This window comes from Oreochromis aureus, linkage group 6 (genome assembly GCF_013358895.1).
Source record: "Oreochromis aureus strain Israel breed Guangdong linkage group 6, ZZ_aureus, whole genome shotgun sequence".
NCBI classification, from domain to species: domain Eukaryota; kingdom Metazoa; phylum Chordata; class Actinopteri; order Cichliformes; family Cichlidae; genus Oreochromis; species Oreochromis aureus.
Window position 1 is genome coordinate 11,721,764 of NC_052947.1, and position 16,636 is coordinate 11,738,399.

Here is a 16,636-nt window from a genome sequence, read left to right on the forward strand (position 1 = left end):
AGGTTTTAGCAGCAGATTGCACACATAGCTGTTTTTCTTTTCTTTAAATGTTAGTGTCTTACTTGTGGGTCCAGGTTCGTACAGAGAACTGTGAGATTCTGCAGAACTATCAAACTGTCGCTTGGACTCAGTTGGGTAAATGCTGGACCAGGAGCGACACACCGAAACAAGATAGGAAGGCTGCAAAGAAGGTTAAACAACACTTACAGAAAAATGCAGGATTTGTGACTGGAGAACGCAACATATCGTATAGATTTAAACTCACAGTAAGGGGTTGAAGTTGCTGTCCTGTTGATATAGAAGGGTGGTGTAGTAGTTTGTGAGGTTTGCAGGTAAGACAGAGGTGTTGAAAAGAGCGATGTTCTGAAGGTTCACTGTGAAGACCTGAATGACCTGCAGGGAGGGGAGAAAAGCATGTCTGTAGGTCATGAAATTGTCAACTGTTTTTTTGCTGCATTTAAATCCAAGTAGAAAAAAAAATGAGCGTCAGTTCAAAATTTCCGCCAATGTTGATTCTTTACCGACTCAGATCCAAATGTTGAAAGATCGTCCCGAGTGAGGAAAGAGACAAAAGACCCGATGTACTGAGCAAACCAAGCTGTGGAATTCAGTTGTGGGTTGCTGGGGAAGTAACACTTTGGGTTTGAGGCTAGAAAAAAAAGATGTTAACAATAAACAATAATGATAAAGATCAGAATAAATAAAAATAAAATCTACAGTAATTTTACTCCAGCGTAGCCTTTTTTTAATTGCTGTGAATTCTTGAAGTCAAATCTAGAAATTAAGCAAAAAAAATGCTGCCCATAACAAACTGTTACTACAGTAGCTGGCAGAGTTTACTGGAATTAACATTGTTATCCAACAGTCTTGGTCTATGAAATACAAGCAAATATAAATTCCTTAAAGTTAAGGTTATCATTAACTGTCCTTTTTTTTAGTTATTTAAAATCCCAAAATATTAAAGCAAGACAAAGTTAAAAAACATAAAATCTTTGAACCTTATTAAGAACGATGACGGGGACAAACATCAGTGAAAGATTGCTGCTATCTTGCTTTGAATGTATTTATACTGTATGTGTACTATACTATGTGTATGTGAATAATATAATAAAATAATATAAAATCATATTTTTAAAGAAAATGACTGTAAAGTAAAAGTAAAAGGTAAGTAACTGCCAAAGAAAAAGGGTTTTATCTTCATAAAGATTACATTGTGCTTAAAATGTACATGTTTAGTAATAAATAATTATTTAATACATTTAATAGATGCTTGCTCAGCTTTTCCTTGGCAAGTGAACATCTACCAGTGACAGCAAAGGAGCTAATTACTTTATATGTGCATGGTTGTCTGAGCTCTATGTTATCATGTTAATGCTTCGCTTCTTTCTCGGGCATGAGCACGTTGGCTAATATCAGCAAACATATACTGTATCCTCATAATTCACATTACTGAGTGTACTGACTTTGTTCTACTGTTACACACAGTTAAGTATTAGGTATATACACATATATCCAAAGCACAGCAATCTGTGGTGCTGCAAAATGAAGGGAAACTGAAAAACTGCAATTCCCTGAATTTTGTATACAACTCAGTTTCCCTTTTAATTTAAATTGTACTCAGGCAGTTGTGTTTTTAGCTGACATGTGGTTGCTGTTCAGTTTCATGTAGAATATCTTTTGATCAATGTCTTTTTTTTTTCTACTTGAACTAGCATCCCACTTGATCCTTGACCTGGGCATGCTTGAAAGACTTACTTGAGCCGACGTAAAGGTAAGTCCTGATGGCGTTGTACACGTCTCCCCTCACAAAGTCAGCAGTAGTGTAGTTGTATACCCCAAGGACTGAGACACTGAAACACAACAAATCTAAATCAGAACCCAAAACAAAAAAACATATAAAGCAGGATTTAGTGCTGTAGTAAAACACACAGTTTTTGGAAGGCCAGGCAGGAGGTGCTGTTTATGACACTGGGACTGATCAGGCTCTTTGTGAGGAAGGGCAAGTAGTTCTTGAGGCGACGGTCAAACCAAGCGTCGACCTCCGACGTTTGGGTGCTGTTGAGGGCCACGGGCCAGACGCAGGGCAGGATGGAGCGCCTCACCGCATCCGGCAGAGACTCCTGGAGGCAATGCACAGATTAATGTGTTTAATCATTACATTGTGTTTGCATTTCTGCGTGTGCATGTGCCTTGGGCTACGTACAGTTTCTAGAAACTGTGGTGTCTGGCTGTAGCTGTTTAAGAGCATGCAGAGCTGTGCGTTGTTGTCGACAACATTAGGACGTCGCAGGTAATCCCCAAGCTCTGATGGAGGGATGGAATTTATGATCTAGAAGATTAGAAGACATAAATTAAGACATTCTCCTCTTGTTTCATCATATTTACTCCTGATATCTTTCAAGTCAACACACCAGATGCATTCTGTCAGGAGGCATGAGCGACAGGAAGGCGGTGAGGTTGGGAAACTGGAAACCCATGAAAGATTGCTCCAGGAAACCATAGAAACTGGTGTTGTAGCTGTCACCGTAGCAGCGGAGAGGTGTTGGACCTAGAGGAAAAGGTGGAGACACAAACTAGGTTATAATATTGGAACTTTGCCTCATGCTTTGTTAGGCCATGTGGAATAAAATAAATAAATAAAGCTTCACTTGTTGCTGTATTCACATAAAAAGTCACAAACATACATGTTTAATTAATAAATGACAAGAGCGAGCTTAGGAGGAAATACATTGCCTGACTCCTCCCTCTTTTTCACAAGGCTGGCAGCCATTATGTTAAGAAATGTGAATGGGCTAGTTGCTTACTGGAATCTTACAGCATTCCTTCATCCAACAAAAAAATTTAAAGCCGAGTTTACTGGTTTCCTGTGTTAGCTTTACCTCTGAGGGTCTGGAGGATTTGATCATAGACTTTCTGCTGTGTGTCTGTGCTGAGTGTTGAGATAGTCATGTTCAGGTTCAGTACACTGAAACATAAAAAAATGCAAAGGTTTTCGTCAAAAATTTATTTGATTTTCAGTCAAATTGCTTAAATCCGTCCATAGTTTGTTGCTTGAAGCTTTATGCTCACCCCTGCTTCTCAATATTGCAGCTCCTTCCCGCCAGTATTCCAAAGTAAGATGCAACTTGTCCTGGTGAAAGTTGTACCAGCAGAGGTGGCAGCCGGGAGGTAAGCCACACATATACCTCTGCATCACTCACCGAAGGAAGGGAGAGGTTTGCACGATCAAACACAACCTGCAACATGGCTGACCTCACGACTGAAGGGAACGCGTCTTCATGAGCCTGCAGAAAAAAAACAAAAGCAGCTCATGTTTGTTAGATGTAACAGGTGTAACAGGACCCTCTTCAGCCTCTGTGTGAGAAGACTAACCAGAAAAATGTTAGAGTTTACCATCATTGCTAACATAAACACAAAACGTATGAATGATTTACATTTGATGAACAGATAAACTTAGCTTGACTTTAATTCTAGTATCATCAAAACACACCAGGTGACTTTATAACATGATGTATGCTCACCAGGATAACAGGTGAGAAATTATCAAAGAAGGCAGCCAGAAACTGGTCAGGCACATATTTCATCACCATGTTGACTTGCTCAGAAGTTGTGAGCTGGCCAGGTGTTGCGGACACCTCGGCTAGCTGTCTGACCGTGAGCTGTGACAAGGCATCCAACTGCATATGCAAACACACATGTTGTCAGTGACAGTTGTTGTTATGACAGAGGAACCCCCACAAGAAAACAGATGTATAAAGACAGAAAATGCAGTGCATCATAACGCACCACAGAGAAGTTGGAGTAGATCGTCTGAATGTCCTGGACGTCGCGTCGCAAGATAGGCAAAACCTCCCAGGTTCACCTGCAGCCATTGTGCACTGGTGGCAATGCCTGAGCTGCAGGCGGGGTCTGAACCACAAACACACACAGAGGAAATTCAGCTTTACTGTGCTGAAGGAAAAGCATCTATCATACATTGTTATGATGTCACTTTGCAATACATGTGACCACCCTGGATTATTCCTGAATCCCATTAATTCTATCAACATGTGTGAATGTTGGATTAATTCAGATGTGACGTGAACAATACATAGACTGTAACTGTTAATAGTCTGCCATTGATTGTTACTGGGCTGTAATACAGCAGTGTACCTGTGCTGTTGTTCCTGGTCAGGAAAACCTTAATGAAGTGCGTGTAGACAGACACCTGCCTGGCAAATGTCAGTTGTGGTTGGAGTTGACTCAAAATCTGCAGACTGAGTTGAAATTGGGATTAGATTAATTAAAAAATGGCAGGATTTTGGTATACCAAGAAAGGCAGTCACATTTAATGTAATTTCAAGTGATAAATGTGGGAATTCTTACATGGCCTGGTAGGAGCTGCAGGTCAGGTTTGTGGTGATACATGAAAGGAAGTCAGGTGAAACAGCCGGCAGAAATGGACGAAGGCGGCCGCCAAACCACGTCTGGATGAAGGTTAGATTATTGAGGGTGGCCATGCTGACGGTATCTATTCGGAGTTCTTGTATGGTGTCCAGAATCACGGACACTGCTGGGCTGTTGGCGTCCAGAGTCTATAACAAAGATCAAAATGTGATGTAACTACTGACTTTCTGTATCTTTCAACAACAGACGTTTGCAGAAGGTTCTTCTCGACTTACAAAATATTGTGTAATGCTTTCCTACCGTGTTGACGAGCAGATCCAGAGCCTGGTCCAGGACCTGAGAGGTTTTGGAGAGGACAAGTTTCCAGATAGATCTGGACCCACTCGAGCTGGAGGAGCGGTTGCACTTCAGTATCGTTGCCAGCTGCTCTGCTGTTATTGTTGACAGCTGCGTGACGACAGAGAGCAGTTTAGACTCTACAGTGAAAGTGAAAACGAGCTGAATCACAGACGTCTGTTGATTTATGTGACGCTCTTACCGAAGCACAAGCCAGTTTCTCAACGGCCAAGTCACAGAGGTTTCCGCTCGTCTGTGCACTGGTGAGTTGGAGCTGAACTGCTGTTCTGTGGTTTCAAAATAAAACATGTGATTGGTACTTTGTTGACATCTGGGACAATGTTGCATAAAAAGTAAACTCTCCAGAAGGTTCATGTAAATCCTACCTGTTCAGTCCGATACAGATTTCTGTTGCTGTACCAAAAAAAGGAGAAAAAAGTTATAAATTGACAATAAAAATTTGCATTTTCATGCATAAAGCAGTGAAGAACTTACCATTTGCCACGCTGACATTACACTTGCAAGAGAAACAAAAACAGAGCGCGTTACAAATCTACTATATTAAGACTAATGTAAGACAAAACAAATAATCTAAAACATACAATTACCTGTCCACTGTAAATGATGCAGTCTGACAGAAAAACACAGGAAATGCAAATCAGTCAGATTTTAAAAAAATCAGTTCAGTGATAAGCTGCAGCTAGACTGGATGTTATTCCTGACGCTTGCTAAATATTGACAATTTACATTTAGTGTGTCTATAGAGTAGGTAGTGTGTGGAATAAGGTGAAACAGTGAAGAGACAAAGCTGGATATAAGACATTGAGTTATTGTTCTAACACTCACCAGGTGGTAGTTGGTGGGATAGAGCCTCTTTAGTCTGTGTGATAGTTGTAGCGATGCCAAGAGAAACCACAGGTAGGGCCAAGTCCAGTCTGGCAAACCTGTAACACGTAAACAAACAAATTTTAATCATAGTGCCAGATTATATAAAATTGTTTAACCCCTTCGAAATGCCGAGTATACGTAGATGTGAAACTCACAGCGTTTTGTATGAAGAGCAAGTGAAGTTTTCCTTGGAGGAGAAAGAAAGCAAACATTACTTTAACAAGCACAGGCAAGTGAACATGATGACTTAACAGGAAGGCAGTTGCTCTTTTTACCGGGTGAATGAACACGGTAAGGTTGGTCAGGAACTCTGTGAATTTATTCTGCTCAGGAGACACGGTCAGGTAATCAAAGAGCGCGTTGATAATGACGGCTTTGTCCGGCAGATTTGGAAGCGACAGCAGCTCTGCGCTCTGTTGTGCAGTCAGGAGTGTCAAGACTTCAATCTAATAGGAAATAAGGAACAATTGAGAGTTATTTCTATTAGTTCACAGCTTTGTTTGTTTGTATTTTTTAATCTCGTCATTAACCGAAGTCCCATCTCACAGGGTTGAATTGTGGGTTGAGATGGATCAGCTGAGTGAGGGACAAAAGTGCTGAAAATGGACCCAAATTCTGCTGTATCCACACTGCAGTGCTGTTGGAGGTAGACACACAGCTGGAATCTAGAGCAAGTTTTAAAAAAGGAGAAATATCTGTAAACGATTGAAATGTATTTATTAATTTTTTTAGCTGTTGAATGGTAATACGAAGCATGTGCGTACCTGAGCGTGGCTGCGTCAGGAACTGCAGTATGAAATCCTGCAAGACCAACTGCTGCTGGTTTGAGGTCATCTGGTTAAACTGGCCGATAAACGTCTGCAGTCTGAAAATGAAATCATGGGCAAAAAAAAAAAAAGAAAAAAAGAAGAGAACTAACTAACCAATAACAATTTGTAATTGAAAAAACAAATTTATATTTGTACTGCGTGGAAATAACAGAGAACCCTTTGGAGGATTTTTGACTTAACCAACAGTTACAGTGAGCTGAACACAGAGTAACCACGAGCGGCGCAGGCTGGGATTTTTTTTTTAACAGTTTCTAGAGATTATTTTTTGTGCTTAGACTTACTCAGCCTCTCAGCTTCAGGCCCTGATAGTTTCACTGTTGAATTCATTGTCCCATTCATGACTGGAGAGCCTGAGTGAGCCGTAATCCATGATGCTCCCTCCACCGTGCTTCATAGTCATGATGAGGTTTTGTTGTTTGTTTGTTTTTTGTTATTGCGTAAATTTGTGGGGTTTTTGCCAAAAAAGCTTAACTTTTATCTCATCTGTGGTCGTTGTCTGTGTGTGTGAGTGTTGTGTAAACTTGAGCTGCGCTCTATGTCTTTGCTCCTGTGTTTAGTGTTGCTTTTGATTCTTGGAAGTTATTCATTTACTTGTTCATTTTTTATGCTGTATTTTGATGCTGTTTGGATTTTGTTGCTGCTTTGGTGCTGTTGAAGTAATTTTTGTGCTTGAGTTTTTTGGCTTTCTGTTTAATATATTTCAGTTTTTACTATATTGTTGTATTTCGACTCTTGATTTTATTATTTCTCTGTTCGCCCGAGTGTCTCCTAGCCCGTGTCTCGTCTGTGTGCTTTCTACACTTCCTGTCCTACTTGTCTTCTGGTTCTTGTTGTTACTGCGAAGGTTGGTTTTCTTTCATGCCATGTGACAGCTTTACTGATTTGTTTGTGATTTTCTGGACTGTTTTCATCTCACTCCCATCAGCTTTCCTTCATGTCCATACCTGCATGGGTATTTTATTAACCACATCTTTTCTGATGGGTTTTGGCCACATCTAACTGGATTTTTAGGTCATTGAAATGTAGCTTTCCAAACACTCCTTGACTGTGCATCATATTTTTGTCTGGAATTTTAGATATTGTCTATATAGTAATTGTAATATATCCCATTTAGAGTCTTTTCAGCCTCGTCTTCAATCAATGATTCACATAATCTTCAAGGTCTCAACTGTGACATTATTCCATCATTGTGACTGCTTTTAATGGGACAAACGGTTGATCGTCGATCGGTCTGTTATGTGTCTAAAGCATGCCAGATGAATGTTATTTAAACAGTGATTGCTATAGTAATGTACAGTGAATGTTTTGGTGCGGTGAAATCTGTCCACAGAGTTAGAAAGATGGAGACCATACCACTATATAAATGTATTCTGATCTGATAATGAATCATTGTTGTCACTTCCGTACATTTCCCACTGGTTTCTTATGTAATTACTCATCTTAAATATGAAAAAATAGCAAACTAACACCTAACTGGGATTTCACAGTAAGTAAAACTGTGAACGTTCGCAGATTAATTCTCTCTGCCATGCCCTGTGATATAGCTTTTATGAATCAGGAAATGAAAATGAGTGTTGGGCTGGTTCAGCAGCAATTCTGACAAATACTCACATTTCCTGGTATGACTGACAGGTGAGGTTTCTGCTGCTCAGACAGCGCAGAAACATTCCTGATGCATATGGCAAGAAGCTCCTCAGGCGGTCTGAGAACCACAAGTTGATAACTTCGCTGTTCTGCAGCTGCTCATCTGTCAGCAGCAACACTCTGATCTCTCCGATCACATCCAAAACCTGTGACGCTGATGGAATCACGGGCATCGGCTAAACAAGAGATCATTCAGTTATTTTAAAGGCAGATTAACTTTTCCCATAGTCACAGTTCGTCTCGGTGTTTGAATGATTCTTATTTGTTTGTTAAAGCTTATTAAAGTCATTAACCATGTTAGCCAGGATGTCCAGGGCTGGGTTTAAAACGTCGGAGACTTTCGTGAGCAGGATTTTCCACAGAGTTTTGGAGTGGGCGCTGTTCCCAGGAAGATTACACATCAGAAGAGACGCCAGGTGATTGGCTGTGAAGTTGTCCAGCTGGATGTGTGAAAGAGACAGAGGAGATGTAGTTATTCTCTGCAATAAACAGTAATGAGTCCTCACCGGCTCTGTTAGAGTAAATCATTACCTGTGCACAGGCATATTCCTCCAAGGGGAAGTTGCAGGAAACTTGATTAAAGGTGTCCAAGTAAGACAGCAGATCAGAGCTGTGGGTCACACAAGACAGGAAATACATGTCAGAATAACAACAACTGCAATAGCATTACTTACTATGTAAATCCTATACGAAGGGTTACCTGTTGACTCCTGCACAGCTGTGAGTTTCTGTCAAAAAACAGAAAAGATTTTTTTTTCAGAAAGAAATCATACAAACAGAATGTATTAAGAAAAGTGTTTATGCTGGCAGCAGTCGAAAAACAGTCTTACCATTGAGCGGGATTACCAGGCACTGTAAATGACGGGATTAACAAATTAAAACAATGATTGAAATATTATTCACCACGTTGTGACAATCACAGCTTAAAAGCATTCAAATTAAGATATGAGATGAGCAGAAAAAGACAACCGTTGTTATGATTTGCTGGGATTTAAATTCAAATTAAATTGAATAGAAAAAAAAAATCTCACCCTGAGGTTCGCCGGCACGCACTCTGTCCAAATCCAAAAAATAAATAATATTCAATCAGCAAAAAGCAAAAGCACAGGTGTAGATCTAGTTATATGGACTAGCTTAAGCCATTACGTTGTGTACCCAGTTGTTTTGACTTTGTGTTTGTGAGGCAATGAAACGTACCGACAGGTGCAATGTTTATCAGGGCTTCTATAGTGGCCCAGGTGACTGGTTCCATTTCTGGAGGCAGAGATGGTATGGCTGTATAGAGCTGTGTGAAGCTGGAATACACAAGAACACAAAACAAAAAACATATGTAAATAAAGAGTATATAGAGAGCTACCAACAGAGCCAATCAGACCTTCAGCTGTCTGCCTACAACACCTTTTCACCTGTTTAAATTACAAACGTCTTATAAAGTTATGAGGTAAGTTGCAAGGTGCTAACTAATTGGGTCACCTTGTAAAGTTGGGTGCAGTTTTTTTTCCTCTGTTTTTGTGATGTTCACTATTGAAAGCTGAAATTAAATCTGCATTAAAAATGACTGCCTGTCATGTAATTAATTTTTCTACATTATCCTGTATTAATCCAGTTAATAAGCTATATTAATGCCGTGATTTATAGTGTAATCTAATTTCTTTCTCTTTCTGTTTTTCTCAGGGTGAATTTAGTAATAGCAATAGCAATGGTTCAGCTTTAGCCATTAATGCATTGCAGTGAAGCCTTAGCTTGAACATGGTCTGCTGTGAGAGAGTTTTCCTGATTCATACAAAGAACAAAACAGTTTGGAAAGAATCATGAGTCATATTGTGTCAGAAAACCATTTGAAGGTACTCACATTTGTTTGTAGATGTCGCAGGAAGGATTGATCTGAAAAATTGCATATTTTATGATTAATATTTGAGAAAGGCTAAAGCATGCTCAACACCTACACATCTCAGCCAAAGCTATTACCTTTCCAGCGAGCCTGACCAAAGCGCTGAGGACCTCTGGGTACTTCCTGGCTGCAGGTGACTCCGTCAGGAAGTTAAACACTTGACTGATGACAATGTCTTTCTCTGGTGGAGTTGGGAGAGTCAACAGCAGCAACTCTACCGTCTGATTTGGAGTCAGGAGGTCAAGAGCCTCCAGCTGAGCGGGACACAAAGCAGAAGAGGAGAGAACAATTACTATATAGTCAAATTTCTGCTTCTGTTAAGTCTGTTTGAGCACATCTGTGTTTTGCAAACTTACTCCAGAGAAATAAGGGTTGAGTGTGTAGAAGTCGATGATAGAGGCAAAGCTTGAGAAGAAACCAAAGTTGAGTTGCAGCCATTCTGCGCTGTTATTAGCTGCAGAGACACACTGGGGGTCTGAAGCATTTGTACAAACATTAACATAAATGCCATAAGAACTGGTTTTGTAGTATCTGTGCGTTAATATGTGTTGTCTGTGTCCTCTTTTTACCCGAGGTGTTGTGATTTAGCAGGAAGGGGTAGATGAAGTACTCGTAGATGTTGCTGCTGTACATCGGATCAGCATCCAAAAAGTTCATTCGTTCACTGAGCGCCGCCACACTGCACACAGCAGGGCAAAGACAAAATGAGAACGACTGCACCAAACCACGTTCCGGTTAAAAGAAAGGGAAATGAAGACGGTTGACTTACAGGGTTTGGTAAACGGGGCAGGAGAAGTTCTTGGTGCTGAGGCAGGAGAGGAGCTCTGGCTGTACGTTGGGCAGGAGGGGCAGCAGCTTGACCTTGAACCAGAGCTGGATGAAGGCTGGGTCTGTCAGGTGCTCCTGGGTCAGAGTTGCGGAGTTTGACTCGCTGAAGATCTGCTTAAACTCGGATTCCAACTGCGTGAAGTTCTACAGGGGATGAAGAACGAGGAAGCATTGATTTGCTGAAGCTGCAATGTGTGTGGTGAAAACACAAGCCTGGCTATGAAAGCAATGTTGTGAAGCTATAAGTCACCGTGGAGCTGTTAGACAGTACTCACTGCTGTGGAGAGCTCCTTGATCAGCAAGTTCAGACGTTGAGTCAGCTCTAGAACCAGCTTCAAGACGACGGCTTCTGTCATGGTCAGGTTGTTACGAGCAGCGCAATGCAAGACATGAGCCACGTTTGCCACCGCATCGGTCAGCTGACGGCACGGAAAGAAAATCATCGGCACAGAAGTTAGAAAAAGTTCTTCAACTCCCTAGCTAAGATGAATTTGGAGTCAACTTTTGACATGTCAGGAATTTAAGTTAAGAATTTACAACATTCGAGTGTTAATAATCAAAGATAAATAAAAGAAAATTGGACCTTACCCCGCAAGGGCTCTTATCAAGGGTGATGCTACAGACATCCTGGATTTCATTCACCGTCATGTTGTCCATACCGTTGTCCAGACGGCTGTGCAAAGGTAAAGAAAACGTTTAAACACAAAAGACATAGTAATGCATCATCTTACAGCACAGCAACGTTCACACTGACCATGCTGGCAGAACAGACACATTTAAAAAACTGTTCTAGAACATGTGAAATTAATAAAAGTTCCTCAAAGAGTGAAACCCAAATTCCACAAGCAACATACAACGGAAAATTGTGCAACCTGTAACACTGCCTTAGTGAATTTCTTCTGACCTTGAGTGACTATGAGATGCTCTTTTATATGCATGTAGATAGGTAGGTAGGTAGGTAGATAGATAGATAGATAGATAGATAGATAGATAGATAGATAGATAGATAGATAGATAGATAGATAGATAGATAGATAGATAGATACTAAGCAAGTAACCCTGGCAGAAGGGGTTACATGAATAGAATGAGGGAACTGTGGATTCTTCGATACCCAACATCCACAATGACGGCGAAACAACTAGTAGCTCAGTGTTCCAACATTCGAAAGAAGGGACTGCTATCACAACTAGAGATTGACGAGGTACAACATAAATGCTACGGCAAGGGGAGCCAGGACGCCAGGTCAGGGGGAAGATATCATCACCCCCACCCGAGATTGGGTACCAAGCCCCAAGTGCGATAGGAGAAGGATCATTGAGTGCGAGAGGAACTGACCTGAAAGATAGGATCATGGCCAAGCTTGAAACCTGGGCCCCCCGTAGCCGGTTACCAAGATTACATGAAGTACCCTCAGAAAGTCTGCTAGATGATGTTAATGCAGCACTACGGACGATACCTACAACCACGATTAGTGAGACTAACAAGCTGATCTACTCGAGTTGATCTACAATACGGCAGCAGTGATCAGTGAGATGCTTGGCTACAAGTTGAACAGCCACAAGGGGCAGTGCCCTCCATGGAGAAGGAGGCTAGAGGCTAAAATCAAGGTAGCACGGAGGGAGGTCAGCCAACTATCGGAGTTGCAGAAAGGCACAATGAAGAAGGTGCCTAAGAAGTACAGCAAGCTGTCCATACCTGAGGCCTTGGAAACTGCCAAGCAAAGACTCACAGCCTTGGCCAGCCGCTTGAGGAGGTACACCATTGAGACAGAAGGCAGGAGAATAAACCAGCTGTTCTCCACAAAACCAGCAAAGGTGTACTCTCAGTGGCAAGGGAACAATAAGAGAACAGCACCACCAAGGCTGGAGACGGAGCAATACTGGAAGAGCATATGGGAGAAGGACGCAACCCATAACGGCAATGCTCAGTGGCTAGTGGATCTGAGGCTGTACGCTAAGCGGAAGGAAGGGGGCCGGGGACTGGTGAGTGTCAGCACCACAGTCTAGGATGAGACAACGAACATCCAAGAATATATTGGGAAGATGGCCCCAACTGACCGAGTGCTCAGTGAATACCTCAGGCAGCAGAAACCCAAGAAAGAGGAGGGAGACGAGGAACCATCATGGAAGGACAGGCCCCTGCACGGTATGTACCACCGGCAGAAAGAGGAGGTGGCTGATATCCAGAAATCCTACCAGTGGCTGGACAAAGCTGGACTGAAAGACAGCACAGAGGCACTAATCATGGCAGCACAGGAACAAGCTCTGAGTACAAGATCCATAGAGGCTGGGGTCTATCACACCAGGCAAGACCCCAGGTGCAGGCTGCGTAAAGATGCCCCAGAGACAATCCAGCACATAACAGCAGGGTGCAAGATGCTAGCAGGCAAGGCATACATGGAGCGCCATAACCAAGTGGCCGGCATAGTATACAGAAACATCTGTGCCGAATATGGCCTGGAAGTTCCGAGGTCAAAATGGGAGACGCCCCCAAGGGTGGTAGAGAATGACTGAGCTAAGATCCTGTGGGACTTCCAGATACAGACGGACAAAATGGTGGTGGCTAACCAACCGGACATAGTGGTGGTAGACAAACAGAAGAATGTAGCGGTTCCGAATGACAGCAATATCAGAAAGAAGGAACGCGAGAAGCTGGAGAAATACCAAGGGCTCAGAGAAGAGCTCGAGAGGATGTGGAGGGTGAAGGTAACGGTGGTCCCCGTGGTAATCGGAGCACTAGGTGCGGTGACTCCTAAGCTAGGCGAGTGGCTCCAGCAGATCCTGGGAACAACATCGGAGATCTCTGTCCAGAAGAGCACAGTCCTGGGAACAGCTAAGATACTGCGCAGGACCCTCAAGCTCCCAGGCCTCTGGTAGAGGACCCGAGCTTGAAGGATAAACCGCCCGCAGGGGCAAGATGGGTGTTATACATATTCTCACATTTTGTAACAAGATAATTACTTAATTACTAAATGGTGTTAAAACCTCTGATTGCTAATTACTGTGGTATTTATTTAAGTTTTTTTGTGTCAGACTGGCTTTCCAATAGCATTTTCTCCACTTTTAGTTTAATTTCAGTCTGCACTAATGCGTAAGAAGAAATTGAGCTTTTAAAAACATAGCAAAGAGAATGGTGTCAATACACAGTGTAACAAAAACAAGCTAAAACAGGCTTAACAGAGCTTTGCTGGATATAATAGAGCTATAGAGCTGCTGATGCATTATTGATTTATTGCTTGTGCTATTTTTAAACCCTTGTCCTGTCTTCATTGGAAGCCATTAATGTAAATGAGGAATGCCTGACTTACAACACTTCGTGGAAAGCGAGCGTGATGTTTTCATGCATCAGGAGTTCTTCATCGGGCAAAAACCTCCGTAACAGCGGCTTCACAACATAATCATACCAGTCTGCCACATTTGTCACATCAAACTGAGGTCCCTCTGGGACCACAGATGCATTTGGCTGCCGGTATGTGCCAGCCAGCTCAGACAGAGTCCAGTTGAGCAGGAACTGGGTCAAAGTGGTGCTTTTTATATTTGACGCATCTCTCTGGAAAAACAGGTCAGAGGTCATTTTTTTTACTTGCTGTAGAGCTATTTAGACAGGTTAGAGAGAGGCAACACATGAGTGTGTGTGTTTGTGTACCTCACGTGTGAAAGACACAAAATTATGAACAAAGCTCCCGATGGGTTTGAAGGCTGACATGAATCCATTCACGACCTGAATGTGAAATGAAGCAGAGGTTGTTAGATTTTACACAATTGAACTTTTTTATTAATATTTTTTCTAGAGATGAAAACATATTTAATTATTTTTGCAGGTGGATGCACATCCTGTTACTGTACCTGTTGGAGGCCTGGCTGATGGTTATGTGACAGCTGTACTGGATAGGAGGGTGGGTACCCAGGGGTTGTCCAGTTGGGACCCCATCCCGGGCCATCAGTGGGTGATGGGCCAGATTCCCCTGTTAGCAGACTGTGGAAGACCAGAGCTAATGTGCCATTGTCTAAATTGGCAACCTCAGGGCTCATGAGCAGCTCGGCCTTTTGTGCTGGAGACAACAAGTTAAGAACCTCCAGCTGTAGTTGAAAGAAAAAAAAAGGAGTAAGAGAAGAAGAACAGGAAGTGGAGCAGTGATACTCAGTGTGGTGGAGTTCTCTGTAGTGTCTAGATCACCATAAAAACAGGAGTTTAAAATGTCTAAAATCTTAAATAAGGCTCAGTTTAACTCACTCCACTGAAGACCACGTTGAGCGCTGAAAAGTCCTTCATGCGGGCCATGACACTGAAGGCACCGAAGTTCTTCATCAGCCACTCCGCACTGCTCTCATCTGGCCTCACACAGCCTGCACAGAGATCACACGATGATAAGTTAGCTCCGATATTTGAACATTTGATCAAATTTAGACTTTAATTGTGCTTTAACAAATGTAGTTTGTCTAAAATAAAAACTGCAAATATATTTTAGTAAAATGTAGAGCAGGAACACTCGGATGGTTGTGATGTTTTATTCTCTAATATGAGCCTTTTTATAAAGTCAAACCTCTGCTGGGTTATGGACCACATCTTACATCCTACTAACTTTTTTTGCCTCTAAATGTGGTTTTATCCATTTTTTAAACCTCCAAATAACTTAATTATGGTACAAAACACATTAGTCCTGGCTGCACTTTGACCCTGTACTCTGTTGTTTAACTTCTGGACAATGATTCTCCTCTTTATCACAGAAGAATGCAATCCCCACCCCATTCTCCGCTTATGTGTTCCCTGCTGGGGGGGTCACTGTTCCAAATCTAGTGGTTTTGGTGCCTCCTCTTTTTGTAAAAGCCTTTGTTTCCTTAGGGAACACTTTAAACACTGTTTCTATTTGTTCGTTCTGTCTACAAATGTTGTATAATCACAATGTATTTGTTGTTTTGAACGCATCCACACCCACCTTAGCAAACCGCAGTAAATGGTTAGATGCTAAGCTAATAGACTTTCAGTGTGATGTGCTGTCTCCATGCCTGTACAAGCAATATGCAACTTTGTTGCTTGTGATAGTTGTTGAGGGTTACGTAACTTAAAGGAGACACTTTTAGAAAAAACCTGCATGGCTTTGAGTTGTAAATATGTAAATAGCAAGTAAATCTTAATAAAATGCTAAGGTCTATAGCAGCAGTTATGATAAATTAGGGCTTATATGAACATTAAACTGTTCCTAGTCTAATATTAGCCTCAGAGGACCGTGTGCCATAAGTGGAGATTCTCTACTGAAAGTAAAGTCTAGTTTAAAGAAAGTCACAGTATTAGACACTTTACCATCAACTGTTGCCGAAGACAGGAACGGGTACATAAAGAATGTGTAGATCCACTTTTGCCTGACTGGATCCATCTCAGAATAGTGTTGACTGAGCTCCTCCACTCTGCGAGGAGAGTTGGGATGTTGGGTTATTATATTAAAATCCAAAAATTACAGAAATAAAGACGAGGACAGTAAGAGACATACACAGTCTGGTAGGTGGAGCAGCTAAAGTTCCTGGTGCTGAGACAGGACAAGAACTGCTTGGTGATGGATTTCAGCAGCGGTTTCATGTTGACCTCCATCCACATCTTGACCAGATCTTGATTCTGTAGAGGGTCTGCTGCCAAGTCTAATTCCAGAGCGCCCTCCACGCTCAAAATTGGTCCGCTTGCCATGCTTGACTTCTGTGGCAACAGTGATGGAGAGGCTTTATACTCACGTTTCACCAATAAGCTAATCAGCATTCACCTGGTTACATATAACCTATTGTTAACAGGATTTATAAGTTAGTGCCCAACAAATAATGTCAGTGTTGTGACATGGCAAAA

At 41.9% G+C, this 16,636-nt stretch overlaps 1 protein-coding gene across 1 annotated transcript in view; it reads right to left on the minus strand.

Annotated features, from left to right (window-relative positions):
• Nucleotides 1–16,636, minus strand: part of LOC116314637 — a 32,400-nt gene that overhangs the window by 7,078 nt on the left and 8,686 nt on the right. The window contains exons 6-48 of the mRNA XM_039613223.1: nucleotides 16,293–16,492; nucleotides 16,106–16,209; nucleotides 15,038–15,150; nucleotides 14,650–14,883; nucleotides 14,450–14,524; nucleotides 14,112–14,353; nucleotides 11,392–11,476; nucleotides 11,079–11,222; nucleotides 10,745–10,947; nucleotides 10,545–10,654; nucleotides 10,332–10,450; nucleotides 10,053–10,229; nucleotides 9,937–9,968; nucleotides 9,282–9,379; nucleotides 9,116–9,138; nucleotides 8,915–8,936; nucleotides 8,785–8,812; nucleotides 8,616–8,694; nucleotides 8,378–8,524; nucleotides 8,052–8,260; nucleotides 6,375–6,475; nucleotides 6,157–6,275; nucleotides 5,886–6,056; nucleotides 5,766–5,797; nucleotides 5,569–5,666; nucleotides 5,331–5,353; nucleotides 5,218–5,239; nucleotides 5,109–5,136; nucleotides 4,925–5,009; nucleotides 4,687–4,833; nucleotides 4,366–4,574; nucleotides 4,153–4,256; nucleotides 3,836–3,909; nucleotides 3,522–3,677; nucleotides 3,070–3,284; nucleotides 2,880–2,965; nucleotides 2,412–2,548; nucleotides 2,204–2,329; nucleotides 1,930–2,120; nucleotides 1,756–1,850; nucleotides 522–649; nucleotides 266–393; nucleotides 63–180 (exon numbers count right to left, since the gene is read on the minus strand). Coding sequence (XP_039469157.1) covers nucleotides 63–180; nucleotides 266–393; nucleotides 522–649; nucleotides 1,756–1,850; nucleotides 1,930–2,120; nucleotides 2,204–2,329; nucleotides 2,412–2,548; nucleotides 2,880–2,965; nucleotides 3,070–3,284; nucleotides 3,522–3,677; nucleotides 3,836–3,909; nucleotides 4,153–4,256; nucleotides 4,366–4,574; nucleotides 4,687–4,833; nucleotides 4,925–5,009; nucleotides 5,109–5,136; nucleotides 5,218–5,239; nucleotides 5,331–5,353; nucleotides 5,569–5,666; nucleotides 5,766–5,797; nucleotides 5,886–6,056; nucleotides 6,157–6,275; nucleotides 6,375–6,475; nucleotides 8,052–8,260; nucleotides 8,378–8,524; nucleotides 8,616–8,694; nucleotides 8,785–8,812; nucleotides 8,915–8,936; nucleotides 9,116–9,138; nucleotides 9,282–9,379; nucleotides 9,937–9,968; nucleotides 10,053–10,229; nucleotides 10,332–10,450; nucleotides 10,545–10,654; nucleotides 10,745–10,947; nucleotides 11,079–11,222; nucleotides 11,392–11,476; nucleotides 14,112–14,353; nucleotides 14,450–14,524; nucleotides 14,650–14,883; nucleotides 15,038–15,150; nucleotides 16,106–16,209; nucleotides 16,293–16,492 — 5,037 coding nt within the window. The remainder of the gene's footprint in view (nucleotides 1–62; nucleotides 181–265; nucleotides 394–521; nucleotides 650–1,755; nucleotides 1,851–1,929; nucleotides 2,121–2,203; nucleotides 2,330–2,411; nucleotides 2,549–2,879; nucleotides 2,966–3,069; nucleotides 3,285–3,521; nucleotides 3,678–3,835; nucleotides 3,910–4,152; nucleotides 4,257–4,365; nucleotides 4,575–4,686; nucleotides 4,834–4,924; nucleotides 5,010–5,108; nucleotides 5,137–5,217; nucleotides 5,240–5,330; nucleotides 5,354–5,568; nucleotides 5,667–5,765; nucleotides 5,798–5,885; nucleotides 6,057–6,156; nucleotides 6,276–6,374; nucleotides 6,476–8,051; nucleotides 8,261–8,377; nucleotides 8,525–8,615; nucleotides 8,695–8,784; nucleotides 8,813–8,914; nucleotides 8,937–9,115; nucleotides 9,139–9,281; nucleotides 9,380–9,936; nucleotides 9,969–10,052; nucleotides 10,230–10,331; nucleotides 10,451–10,544; nucleotides 10,655–10,744; nucleotides 10,948–11,078; nucleotides 11,223–11,391; nucleotides 11,477–14,111; nucleotides 14,354–14,449; nucleotides 14,525–14,649; nucleotides 14,884–15,037; nucleotides 15,151–16,105; nucleotides 16,210–16,292; nucleotides 16,493–16,636) is intronic.